We start from the raw sequence: 14614 nt of genomic DNA on the forward strand, positions 1-14614 counted from the left end.
CTTGAGCCACATCCCCAGCCCCCCTATCATGGTTTTTTGAATCAGGGTATGCACACATCATGCACCCTAAGAACATGCAGTGGGGGTTGCCAGGATGTCCAGATGGGTCCTCCATTGCACTGCCTGGTCCCTCTCTCTAGGGGACTTTATTTGGTCTACCCCCAAGCTATAACCATAGCCCCAAATTTTAGCCATCTTTATTGAAGGCTACAGATTACTTTCTTTGGAACTAAACTACAAAAATGCTAGTGGAAAGGAATCCCAAGTATAAGTTGACATGCATAGGTTGGTTGACCGATTCATTTTCTGTATTCCTTGGGAGTTTGTGTAGGTGAGTTATCCCTGTGGTAAGAGCTTCCTTAGGAAGAGTAGGGTAAGTGGCCTGTCCTACATTGGATGAGTTACCAAAGCTTTTCTGGGCTTTAGCTTCCCTATCTGGAAAAAGGGGGAATAAGAAAGCCTTCTTTTTTGAATTTCTCAGTTAAATTGAGCTGATGCATGTGAAATGCATGTAGCAGGGTAGGAGACACACTTTGCACTAGACTGTTAGTTTTCATTTTGTGTCTGCCCTAAGCATGTTTTGAGGGAGAACAGATTATTTGAGGGTAGGGGAAAACTGAAAAGCAAAAGAATCTGCCTTGTGCTTGGCACTGAGCAGGTGTTGTGGTCGAGGACAGGTGTAAAGGGGGTCTGCTCCCCATGGCTCTCCTGTGTGCCCTTTGGCTTGTTTACATGTTACTCCTGTCTGGTAGGACCTGGTGTGCTTAGTTGATTGGGGTAGTGACCATTTGTGTGCTGAGCAATCATGAGTCAAATTTAGCCACTATTATTCAGGTCATAGCCTTTGTTCTGCAATTTTGGTGTGTTCAGTAGTCCTGGTCCATTTCATTTGTCAGGTTGTTTACCAGCAGTTCTTCTGGACTCTGGAGGTAATTAGTTTGTATTCCATTTCCCCTTTTAGTACTGTTTTTCACTCTTTAGTTGCAAGGCTTTTAGAAAATATAAATTTTTTTCTTTTAAAAAATTGTGGAAAAATACACAAAACATAAAATTTGCCATTTTAACCATTTAAAAATGGTTCAGTGGCATTAAGTAGGTTCACATGCTGGGCTACTGTCACCACCATCCAACTTGAGAATGCTTTTCATCTTGCAAAACTGAAACTCTGTACACTCTAAGCATTGACTTCCTATACCAGCTCCTCCCAGCCCCTACAAACACTCTTCTACTTTCTCCATGAATGTGACTGCTCCATGTACCTCAAAAATGTGTCTTTTTAAATGATGGCATGTCCCTTTAAAGGGTTTTTTAAATATTTATTTTTTAGTTTTTGGTGGACACGATATCTTTATTTTTATTTTCATGTGATGCTGAGGATCGAATCCAGCACCCTGAGCATGCCAGGCGAGCGCGCTACCGCTTGAGCCACATCCCAGCCCCAGTTAAAGGTTTTTATAAGGGATTTGTTTAGGAATTTTAGATGCATTCACACTTCCTTTCTGCAAAATAACACTCTTTATTGTGGTCTTACACAACCACTTATACTTGGGATTCCTTTCCACTAGCATTTTTGTAGTTTAGCTCCGAAGAAAGTAATCTGTAGCGTTTGATAAAGATGGCTAAAAGTTGGGGCTGTGGTTATAGCTCGGGGTAGAGCACTTGCCTTGCATGTGTAAGGCACTGGGTTGGATCCTCAGCACCACATAAAAATAAATAAATAAAGGTATAAAAAATACAGTAACGTTTGAAAAAAAAGATGGATAAAAGTTAACATGAGAACTGAAACACTGAAGATAAAAATGGAAGTGTCCTTTGTATTATATCTCTTTTCTTACTCCCACTGCCTGTAAATGCTGGCTGAAAAATTATGCCAAAATCAAAACAGACCTTCATAGAGATCCTAAACTTTTATCACTTGAATTGTTCTCCTTTCTTGATGTTATGCCTGATGCTCGTTTTTGTCTGTGCCGTGCTTGATCTATCCTGAAGCTGGAACAGAAATATCAGTTCCAAAATTTCTCTTTGTATGGAATGATTTGGCCTGACTGCAGGCCAAGAGCTTTCAAAACTGTATTCTGTTGTGATCTGTACTGACTTGAATGCCTCTCAGAATTCTTACAGCTCAGGCTAATCATTGGCAGTTCTTCCTTACGACTCATAAATAGAACATTGGTTTGCCTGAAATAACAGGGAAAGAGGAAAAGGCATTTTTAGAAAACAGATAATTTATGTGTTGGATTGGAGTTTCATTTTTTTTCATAAGCATTCATTCTAAAATGTAAAACAATAAAAAATAGAAAGATTATAGATAAAATTATTTGCTAACCCATTTCTGAAAAATAACCATAAGGTCATTCTATCAACTCAGCATATTATATGTGATGGCTATTTAATTTTTATTGAATGAATATTAGAAATGTGACAATTTGTTATTAGTATTTGAATAATTGAAGATAACCAATTTATATAATAAGGTTAACAGGGTAAAAATGAGTGGGAATAAGGAATAGAAAAGAAGGTCAGAACTCCAGCTACCCTTAATGGTTGACATAGTTGCTGTAACTGAACCCAACATTTGTCTTCAACTTCCTAGCAGCAAAAAGAGAAACTCATTATTAGGAAGGAGAATGCCTACTAATTCCACAGGAACCAGCTTTGTCTGGCACTAGGCACTGAAAGGAATTTCTTTTGCAGGGACAATGAGTGATGCAGTGCACAGCTTTTATGAAAAATGCAGAAGTAGATTTCATTTTCTTCTTCCTTCTAAGAGGCAGTAAGGACTGGGGGAAGTGACAAGGACATCAATTCTGTGAGAAGTCCAAAGTGGTCCCAGAGTTTAACCTCCCATTACCAGTTGTAAATGGATTCAGCACAGGATCTCAGGCTCCCATCCTCACGTGTCCTTTGCTGAACTAGGCTTTGATAGAAGTGGATGATCTGAGGTTATCTCTTCTGACCAGAGCCTGGAAAATTTTTGTCTCTTTTGCTGGTTAAGGCAGATCTGGCTATTCCCTTTTCAAACCAGACAAGCAGATGGTAGGGCTGACATCTTTGTACAAAGACTGAGCAGCCCAGCCTATGTGCTCATCCAGGTGGAAGCCACCCTGCTCGAGTACGAAGATGAGCTGCAGAGGTCCCAGCATGCAGATCCATGCATGTGGGGAAAGCACCTCTGTGACTGCCCAGAACTTGGACAAATGAATGAGACCCCAGAGTGCCACCCCACAGAGCAGCAGAGATGATTTTGGCCTAGAAGCAGTTAGGAGCAGGTGTGATCAGGAGGCTTCCCTGGCCATAGGAAAAGCTCCCCCAGGCTCCTGTGGTGCCTCCAATCCTCCTGAGCCTGCCAGGATGAATTAGCTGCACTGCATACTCCAAGTGACTGAATGAGCTCACGTATGCTTCTGGTGGTTTCTGATTGACTGATGTTAGATTTCACCAACCCCCAATATGTATTAAGCCACATTCCTGACGGTAGTTCAGTATTAGGACCACTTCTGTCCTAAAGCTCTTAATGGTTTAATTTAACCTTGTCATGTTGCCTGTGTACATAACCCATTTGCTGAGATAGGTTAGTGTGAGCTATCAAAAGATTTGAGATCTAATATAAAGTATATAATTATGTTAAGTAAATTATTTAGAACCAAAAAATTGTCACCAAAACATCCACCTTTTTCTTCTCCTGGAGATTATATTTATCACCATATTAACTGTGGAATTCTATTTGGTTATGTCTCTGTTTTTGTTCCTTTTCAAAAGCAAAGGAACAAATAGAAGTCACTTTTTTTTTAAGTGAGTGGTTTTTTTCCCTTGTAGTTTCTGTGTCATTTTATCTGATGAGTCGTGTTAGGGATCTCTATACATCTCTTATCAATGTACGAGAATAGTTGGAGCATTGAAGTCTCAGAGGAAATTACAAGCAAGAATTAAATCAGGTGTCATAAAATCTTTCCACAAGCCAGTGAAATAGCCAAGGCCAGTGCTCCAAAGCCCTATCAGTAGTGCTACTGAGCTCCTACTGATGGTTGCCAGGAAAAAAGTGTTGGTTCGCTGTAGTAGACTTTTTTTAAAAAAGAGAAAATGAAAATTCAGATATTTAAAATGTGAAAATTTTCCAATTTTAAATGTTAATGAGTACCATAAGAAAAACATGCTGTGTTGACGATATCTGGACCATGTGCTGCTTGCTGTGACTTTTGGGTACTCTGGTTATAAAATCTACCCATCACACTATTTTTGGACTGGTGTCCAATCTTTTTCTGTTTGTTTGTTTTATTCAGTGTGGGGGGGGGGATGGGTACCAGGGATTGAACTCAGAGGCACTCGACCACTGAGCCCTAGCCCCAGCCCTATTTTATATTTTATTTAGAGACAGGATCTCACTGTTGCTTAGTACCTTGCTTTTTCTGAGGCTGGCTTTGAACTTGAGATCCTCCTGCCTCAGTCTCTCAAGCCCCTGGGATTACAGGTGTGCACCACTGTGCCCAGCTCAAGTCTTAAATCTGCGTGGGAGAAAATGCTAATCAGTCAAATTATTTATATTGTCCTGAGGAAGACGAAGGTGTTTTTTGAAGATCTTGAGTATTGTTTTTTCCATAATTAGTTTTTCTGATTGTTAGTTGTGGTGTTACTTGTTGGAACTCTCCTTATTAGTAGAGACAGATAAGAATGATGCTATAAACTTTCAGAGAAAAATACAGAGTGTAAGTTTTTTATTCATAACATTCTGGGGAATTTCTCTTATAATTTGTATATTAAAGAGAAATGTTGACATTATCAAGTCCAGATGTGGGCACTGACAGCCAAGTGAGATTAGGTTTACCATCTACTTAGTAACCAGGTTAAGTCTTGAATGTCATCTTCTGCTCCTTTTAAATAACAACCACCATTAATTGAAGTGTTTAGATGTGGACCAATTTTCTTGATTTTCTGACAACCTCATGAAGCAGTTTCTATTATTATCCCATTTTACAAACACAGCAGTTGAGGCACAGGGCCTAGTAAGAGATGAAACTAGTTCTCCTTCGTACTGTACCATTTAGTCTCCAGGCTCTTGAATGCTTAAATGCCCAAGGCTTTTGGACTGTTCTAGGAAGCTTCAGTTCTCAGAGATTGACATTGTGTAAGGTTGTGACTATTTCTTATTTCCTATTATAATTCTATGTAGATAAAATGCAGGACATTATCCTAAAAAGTTTCCTTTTCCTTACCAGTTGTTGTTAGGCTGTGGTTATTTGTGAATATCCATTATGCAGAAATTCTGGAAATGACTCCTTACTGAAGGTGCTAGACATAGAAGCCCACAGTCTTTGCAATTTGGTACAGAGCTCAGACTTAAGAGGCAAGTAAATCCAGGCACAAATTCTGATTTGGCAGGTATGTGACCTTGGGGAAGTGATCTGGCATTGTCAAAAAAAAAAAAAAAAAAAAAAAAAAAGAAGCAGCAGCAGCATTCACAGCACTGTCTTGGTGACATTTTACTCCACAGAAAGCATGTTTCTTGTGCTACATCTAAGTTCAAGGCCAAAATGAAGCTGGAAGTGAAGGTGCTTAATAGCATACTAGTGTAAGCCATTCAGATTCATAGTTTGAATGTGTATTTGGTATTTGTGTTAGTCAGTCTTCTATTGCTATAACCGAAAAACCTGACAAGAACAGCTCAGAGGAGAAAAACTTTATTTCGGCTCAAGGTTTCAGAGATTCATTCTGTGGTTGGCCAACTCCATTACTCTGGGCCTGAGGGGAGGCAGAACATCATGATGGTGGAATGGTGTAGTGGAGGACAAACTGCTCAGCTCTGGCAGCCATGAAGCGGGTGTGGGGAGAAAGAGAGAAAAGGAGAACATGCACAAGGGAGGCACCAAGGAGGAAATACTAACCCCAGAGGCACACCTCCAGTGGCCTAACTTCCTCTAGCCATGCCCTACTTGCTTACAGTTACCACCCAGTTAGTTCATTCAAATTATGAACCATCAAACCAGTGGATGAATCCACTGATTAGGTTATAGTTCTCATAATCCATGATCATTTCACTCCTGAGCTGTCCTGCATTAACATGGGAGCTTTTGTGTGACACCTCACATCCAAACCATAGCAATACTCTTTCCGTTCATGTTCCCACAGATACTACATTGTTTCTCAGCTTTTATTTATTTATTGACTGATTGATTGAGTTCTGTTGTTGTTGAGAAACTGAAGCTGCCTAGCTGTGGACCTAGGGAACAAAGGGATTTTTTTAATGGATTATTGAATTCCCCATGAAAGAGATTTTATGGAAGAGAGAATCCTATCTTAGTTGAAGTGCTTCAGCTCCTGGTTCTAAGTTTGGGGGCATATCGCAATCACCCATGGCATTTGAGGTGTATCTACTTATATCAAATCTCTCTCTCTATTTGGTGGTGGGGTGTGGGTGGCTGGGATAGCAGAAAGTAATTACATTTGGAGAGTCACTGTTTGCAATATTCACGGATGTTTTCATTTTGTCTTGACGTATTTTTAAAGTACAGTTCAGGTAATAAGTCAAAGCTAAGGGGAAACTTTATTTTTGAGTAATATTGTTGTACATGAAGAAAAGATGTATTGGAAGCAATTCTTTGTTGCTTGGGAGGATTATGTAGAGGAATTATTTGATAGCTTGTTAAAGCAAATGTGAAATCTCTTAAAATATATTGAAGACCCTTTCCAGGAAACCTGTAATTCAGAAATGTTTCTGTGAATTTTTTTCTAAAAGAACCTCTTTTCTTTCCCCCAAAGCCATCTTTTTGTTAAGCCCAAGGAGAGGAAATTCTTTACCCTCAGGAAAATGTCTTAGTAAAGGTCTTGAACGTCAAGTTGAGAATGGAGAAGCTTTGGTGACAGTGCAAAACAAGATGACATGTACTGTGAACTTTGCTTATGTTCAGATTCTTCATCTGTCAACTTTCAAGGCTTGATATCAATATCTTTTCACCATTTAAACCTCCACTGACCTGACCAGTCATGTGTGTGTCTGATTTTTTTTCAATCATATTTTGTAGTTTCTTCCATTTTGCCTGCACAGTACAGATGCTTGCATCTCTGTTAGGAACCTTTTCTTCTTTGGCTCTTCAAACACTGTGGAATGGGTGTTGTTTCCCTGACAGCATCCATTGTTCTTCAAGATCCAGAGCCACTGAATCTGAAGATCTCTGGAGTCCATTTCTAATATTAAATCCCCGAGACTGATGGATTCTGAAGCAAATAAATGCCCATCTGCCAAGAACAATTGGTTTTTAACATAAAGAAAAAGTAATTGATTTGAATCTGTTGTATGCTTGTAATCTAAATTCACTTTTAGTTTGGATAAATTTTGCTTTCAAAATTGGTTCTCCATCTTCCTCTGTAATTGTATTTACTTTGTTTCCTTGTTTTCTACACAATAGATGAAGTTGTTGTATGATCGAAATCTTCATTTAGTGTTATTGCTTATTTTTCATGCATCTGTGTATGTGTTTGGTTTTCTCCAGTGGGGTTATGTTATAAAACTCAAGTACGTCAGTACGTCTGTGAGTGCAGACATTCTATGGACACGGGCTTTGCTGGGAACTAAAGATGCTGTGAAAAAAAATTGGACCTTTACATTTGAGAAGTTAACAGTTCAGCTGGTTTGTTAGGTTAATAGAAAAGTAAAATTGTGGATCCAAAGAGCACCTCACTTCCCTCTAATTCTTAATTATAAGTTTAAGAAGTTCTATAAATGCTAAAAAAAGTGCTTGTCAATTCATGGAATAAAAATGTTTTGATTGGAAAAAAGCTTTTGGTGTCACCTACCAGTCACTTAAGTGATATTTCAGGTTAGATTTGGGTGGAGTCTCAGGACAGATTTGGGTGAGCACATTGAGGTATCCCTAGCATATGAGATCCAGTTTTTAGGGCAGAAGATAATAGTTTTGGGGTTTAGTAAATACACGGGGGGAAAGGCTGTAAAAGTAACTTTCATGATAGAAGTCCTTGCCAACATCCAATATATGGACTTGAGGAAGGAGGAAGGTATGTTTGGACAACACAGGATGCTGGCGGCCAACAATAATTCCTAACAGCTTTCCAGTGGGTAGGAGAAGGGTCAGAGGTCCTGGGGGGGTTCAAAGAGGTATGTGAGAGATATTCTTAAGGGGTATTAAATTTTAAAAATCCTAAACCACCAAGTCTTTTTGTCATGATTTAAACACTGTTAACTCGTCTTAAAGAGAATGAAGTCAACCTCTACAGGTTAGAGGATGGTGACCTCTGGGATTCCTCTGGGGTAAGCCTAGGTCAGAGAGGCTGTGCATGAAAACTTCAGAGGCCTACGTGTTCTAGAACCCTGGGCAAAGGTCAGAGGAGCCAGAGGTCATCATGGAAAGAGAGCTCCTGAGATGGACCCAGGCCAAAATGCCAGTCTTTCCTTCTGCTTCCTTGGGAAATTAAATCCTTTTTGGAGATATGTTTTATTAACCCGAGCTCTCAGAGTTCCACAGCATGGTGACAGGAGTGATGGGGAATGGTTTTTCTGGGGGAAATCTGCTAATGGACTTTTGGCTGAGATGAAAGAGCCAGAAAGGCCTGGTGTTACCAGGATCCCCTGGAGGCAGGTGGAAGTCACCAGGAGGGGGCAGTGCAGTATATACCTTCCTCTTCTGTTTCTGTCCAGAGGCTCTAGGGCAGGAGGCAGGAGGCTGTTCTGTTAGTCTTGTGAATGGTCTACAGAACCAGGAACTGAAAGCAGGTGTGTTGGTCCGCTGGGTCCAGCTTTCCTGCATCATTTCGCTTGGATGGCTGTCTCCATTTCTCTTTCTTTTGCTACTCCCCTCCATTTCTTTCTATCTCACTCACCTTTCCTCCCTCTCTCCGTCCCTCCCTCTTCTTTCCTTCTCCTTTTCTTCATAAATTAAAAAAATGCCAAAAAACATGGTACAATTTCATATACTTATATTCAGAAATGAAGCCTTAACATTTTGTTTTTCCTCTTGCAAATCTTTTCTGATAAAAGAAATAGGCTAAAAAGTTAATAAAATAAGTTACTTCAAGTTTCTTTATTCCATACCTGTTCTCCTTTCCCCAGTGATTCTCCTGCAATCACTTTTATCCTTTACATGTACTTGATTACGTGGTATTGCTTTTGTGTATTTTTATACTTTCAAATAATTTGTTTCATGTTGTATGTGTATATTTGTATGCAGTTTTGCTTATTTTCTTTCCCACTTAACATGGAGATCTCTTTCTGCTAAAAATATAGATTTGGTTTGAGTTTAATATATATTTTTACCATACCTTATTTTTAAAAATTTCATTTCTTGGTGGATGGATCCTGGGATTGTTTCTGGCTTTTGATTAGTCTGTTGACTGTCTTATAGTGAATATTCTTCCATCTGTCCTCTTGTGTTTATGTGTGAGAATTTCTTTCTGGGAATAATTAGACGTGGAAATGCTGGGCCACAGAGGGTTCTGCTTTATAATTTTCCAGGATAGTGATAAGTGCTCTTCAAAGTGGTTAAATCCATTTACACTGCCTCCAACAATGTAAGAGACACCCGGCTTTATAAGTTTATATTGTCAGATGTTAAACATTTTGTCACTGCAGTGGGAGAGGAATGGAATGTCATTATTTTCATTTGCATTTCAGATTCCTTTTGAGATGAGCAGTTTTTCACATTTTCTCAGCCATTGAGGTTTTTCCCCTCTGTGGATGGCCTGTAATTAACTTCGTTGGCTTCCTTTCTAACCTTAAAATTCCTTACTTAGTGGTGGCTTTTAGTGGCAGGTTTCATGAGCGATTTATAGCTAGCAGCTAGACTGGACATCTCCACAGATGGTAACTTACAGGGGGCATCCTTGGAATTTACTGCTGAAGGAGCCCTTGCCAATCTTTACATCCAGCTCTTCTCTTGGTGTTTCCATATTGCCAGGAAAAAAATTACCCAGGGCATTCCTTCTTCCCCAGTAGAAGACCATTTTTCATAATTTCACACAGTTCTTTTGATGGCTTTCAACAAAATCTCCTGTCTGGTCTTAGATCCAAGAACAGTTGTGCTTTGCTTAATTTTCCTCTTCATGAATATTATGAATTTATGAAAAAAATTTTCTCCTCTTTCCTTGAATTTCGGTGACCAGAAAGCTTAGAATTAAAAATCTGGCCCTTTCCTAATGAGTATATGTATTTTTAAACCTAATTCCTGGCCCCATTGATGTTTCTGCTCCTGGTTTTCTTTCTCTTATGTCTGTTAGCTCATTGCATTTTATTGAATATGACTAGGAAGTTTACAAATTAAATACATGGTTGAATAAAATAAAAATAAAGTAAAGGGAATAAATAATGAAAAGAAAAAGACAAGTGCTTTGTTTCATGGGCATTGGTTAAGTACCTATTGAGTGTCAGGTGCTTGTCAGAATCATGGGAGATAAGGGATGATCCGGGTAAAGACAGATGCAGGACTCTCCATGTGACTTCAGAGCAATGACAGGCACCAAGCCAACTTTTCCGCAAAGAGAGGGTAGGTCTATCTGGAAGTCCTGCTGGTAACCCTAAAGTAAACCTTGCCTACATTTTCTATCATTTCTGCTGCCAGTGACATGAAAAAAGTGTTAAAATTATTTATGACTTTTTGTAATGCAGTGCTTATTATGAGATAATTTAGAAGAGTGAGGTCACTGTGGTCTCTATTGAAAATATTAGTGCAATGAAAGTCTTGGAAAAATGTCTCTAAACTGTGATGCTTTTGAAACACTTCATAAATACTTGATGTTGTAAAGTGAGCATTTAACTGAAATCTTAAAATATTTTCTTCTTCTGAATCTGGTGGAAAGAGAGAAGGGAATTGCCTGTTATTTATGTTACTGGCTTCCTTCTTGCACATTTATGACATGACAGGCCCTGAGTGTCAAGGAGAACCATGATCTTTGAAAGAAAGATGCCTTTCTATCTTGGAGGCTGCTTTTTTTATGTGATGAGACAATGTTTGTGTGGATCATTTTAAAGTTATTTCTCTTTGGTGTAATTTATACCCTCAGAAAATTTATCTGTTTTTATTTTTTTAATATTTGCCAAAACCCTTGCAAGTATACCTTCATTCTTTTCTTTCCCTCACTGGGTAGAAGGAACCTATAGATGTTGTGTATTCTCTATCATTGTTTAATGTTTTTTTTTTATTTTACCTAATTAATAGCAGGGATATATATTTGTTTTCAGTGTCTTAATATGTTATGTATCTTAAATATTTTCAAATAATTCTTGCAGTACTTTTGTAACTCCAAGGATTGGAGTCTACCCATATATCCATTCATCCAGTCTTTTGTCCATTGACCCACCTACCCATCCATCTGTCCAACCTTCTATCTTCCTTCCTCTCATCCACCCACCCATCCATCCATCCTTGTGTAAAGGACTAAGTTAGGTACTGTGGTGCATATTAAGAACTATAAACACAGTTCTATCTTCATATACAGTGTGATCTAAGAAAAGTAAATAGAAACACATACTTGAATAACTGTAGTACAAGTTAGAGTATGGCAATTCCAGGATGGTAGGTCTTTTTTTTTTTTTTTTTTTTTTTTTTTTGTATTGGGTACTGAATCCAGAAGCACTTAACCACTGAGCCACATCCCCAGTCCCCTTTTTGTATTTTATTGAGAAATAGAGTCTCACTGAGTTGCTTGGAGCCTTACTAAGTTCCTGAGACTGGTTTTGAACTTGCAATCCTCCTGCCTAAGCTTCCTGAGCCACTGGGATTATAGGTGTGTGCCACAGCCCCTGGCTCAGTATGGTAGTTTCTCTAGCTATGTTCATACTACCAGGGACTTTATTGATTGCAAGTGACATACTTTAGGTTAATTATGTCTCTCTTTATATGGCTGGATCCAAAGGCTCAAGTAGTATTTTCAGAATTCTGTCTCTCATTGTATCTCATTAGCTTTCTTTTCTTATACATGGTGACTTCGTTCTTGGACTATCTCTTTCCTTGTGGCATAAAATTACACTGGAAGTCCCAGATCTGTGTCATTCTTGGATCTAATTGAGGTCTCATGAACACTTCTAAGCCAGTTATCATGGCCAAGAGTCTGGAGTTCACTATCAGCCAGAGTCATTAATCTCCTATATTTGAGTATTTGGAGTCTGAGGAAGTGATGTGGGTTCCTAAGGGCTATGCGGGGTTTGTGACGTGGTTCAGCAAAGGAAAAATTGATGTTGTTACTGACAAGGGCAGAAGAAGAGGAGGCTGGGCCAGGAAAAGCAGGTGGAGAGAAGGGGAGGGAGGGATGACGTGGGGAGGAGAAATGCATTCCAGTGTTCCAGGAGGTCAAAGGAGGAAGTGACTGTTCTTGGAATGTTAAGAAAAATATGATTTTCCCTTGAATGTGAGGAAACCAGCATACCTGTGTCTGTCACCATGAGTGTGGAACCCATGTGAGGGGTGGTAGATGCATTTTTCAAGAAAGTTTCACCTCTGTACACTGGTGATACTCTGAAAAGGGAGGTAAAAGTGATGAAAAGGAAAAAAATGAAATATGTTGAACTGGTCACTGACCATGAAACCTGGCCAGTCATAGTTTCTTTTCAATAAGACTGTCCATTTTGCTCTCCTTGCTCTCTCTCTCTCTCTCTCTCTCTCTCTCTCTCTCTCTCTGTGTGTGTGTGTGTGTGTGTGTGTGTGTGTAGTGCTAGAGTAGGTACAGAGACATCACCTTGTGCACCTTGGTGAGACTGAATGAAAGTTATGTATCCTTTCTTGTTATTTTCTGCAATCTGACTCACTGGTATTCCCTCTCCACTTTGTTGCAGTTTTATTGCAAATCAGAAAAGGTTAGAAATCATCAATGAAGATGATGTTGAAGCTTACGTGGGACTAAAAAACCTGTGAGTACTCAGGACTTGCGTACATTAACTCATAGATTTTTCTTGTACTCCACTGTGGTAAGCAAGGCATTTGCTGGTTAGTTCTAATATGCCTGAAATTATGTGTTTTCGTAGGACAATTGTGGATTCTGGATTAAAATTTGTGGCTTATAAAGCATTTATGAAGAACAGCAACCTGCAGCACATGTAAGTAGATATTGATTCTTTTGCTTCCCAGGACCCAATTTATTCAGTATTTTCCCCTTCTGTTTATTTTCCTTCTTTTCCAACCTTACACCTCCTTTTTTCAAAAGTTAGTGTAGCTGTGATAATAGCTTAGAAACATTAGCTCTGAGTTTGTTTGATTTCTGAATGGCTTCAGAGGGGTACTTAGAACAGCCTGTTTATTCCCTTTCATGAATTCCTGGGCCATTTCCATCTTGGACAGAGCAATAGGCCAACAGCAAGGAGTCTGATGTGAAAACTATGTCCTTGTACAGAGTCCTTGGTTATTTTCCCTGGAATCAAGACATGCTCCCTGGAAGACATCAAACTGGTGGAACTGAAAGAAGCTGACGTGGCTTTGGCCTTTTTTAGGGAACTAAAAATTACTAATGCTTGTCCCACTCCAATAATAGGTCTTCTTTTGAACCTTCATTTTCTCAATACTGTCTATTGTGGATTGATACAAGTGGAGGAAAAAAAATCAATCCTGGGATGTGCAAAAGATTCAGACATTTATTAAATGTAGGAAATGTTTTCCCCTGAATCATGGGTGCCTTGTCAACTGAGGTCAAATGGAAGTACGGAAAATCAGTTATTATATGGTTTGCTACAAAATCTTCTAGGTAGCATTTGAGGTAATAAGATGTGGCCTTCCTGAGAAATTTTTTCATTAAATGGTCACTCAAGTAGAGAATGTCTATACATAACTAAGTTCAGATTGCTATCCCCATTTCCTGAGTTCCAGAGGGAGCTTCTATCAGCAGATTGCTGTGTGCATTCACTGGATTTGTTTTGTAGACCAAGTCCCCTGTTCAGTGATACTTTATATGTCTCATAGTCCACATTGTGTTTGTAGAGTTCTCACCATGTTATCTCACTTGATTTTTTTTTTTTTGAGAATTCATAGGGAAGATTTTTAGAAATGTCCATTTCACAGGCCTGATCAGTTTGAGGAGGTTCTAGGACTTGCCCAGGTGGCAGAATTATGACTTGAGGGCTAACCCTTCTCCATGTTCTTATAATTAAAAAAGTACAGAAAATAAAATTTGTGCCATCCATGTAATTAGAGAATCAGCTCTTCTCATAACATTTGTCCTCTTTCTATTCTTGGAAAGAACAGTTCCCTGACTTATTTCCATGCCAGTTATAAAAGAAATTCTCTCAGAGCAGATTGCTTGGATACTCTATGGTGATTTGTTGATACCATGGGAAAATCTTAATTTCGTAAAGCCAATATCATGATTTCCTTTTTTATAGGTGGTAATAATGGTGAAGTCACTTTAAAAATAGTCTGGGCAGTTAAGATATAAAACATTCTGCACAAACATAATAAAACTCTAAGGAACTTTATTAACACATTTCATTTAAATGTTTTTTGGCTTCGTCTCTAGTCAGTTTGCTTGTACAAATCTGATGTCTGCGTAGGCCTTGGTAGCATAAACAAGAGAGAAGTTGGATAGGAGAAAAAGGCAAAATGCTCTAATGCAATCACTTTAATGTAATTAATGACCTCAGTGGTTAAGTTCTGGTATTTTCATTACAGCTGACCTTAGACCCAAATTA

General features: G+C 38.9%; 1 protein-coding gene across 4 annotated transcripts in view; it reads left to right on the top strand.

Moving 5' to 3' along the window:
• The window catches only part of NTRK2 (neurotrophic receptor tyrosine kinase 2), a 367515-nt gene that overhangs the window by 18615 nt on the left and 334286 nt on the right, over positions 1–14614 (top strand). For all 4 annotated transcript variants that reach the window (XM_081264890.1, XM_081264891.1, XM_081264892.1 and 1 more), the window contains 2 exons: positions 12773–12847; positions 12962–13033. In XM_081264890.1, the coding sequence (XP_081121016.1) occupies positions 12773–12847; positions 12962–13033 (147 nt within the window). The remainder of the gene's footprint in view (positions 1–12772; positions 12848–12961; positions 13034–14614) is intronic.

The sequence above is a fragment of the Spermophilus citellus genome (genome assembly GCF_964194105.1).
Source record: "Spermophilus citellus genome assembly, chromosome: 2".
In the NCBI taxonomy this organism is placed as follows: domain Eukaryota; kingdom Metazoa; phylum Chordata; class Mammalia; order Rodentia; family Sciuridae; genus Spermophilus; species Spermophilus citellus.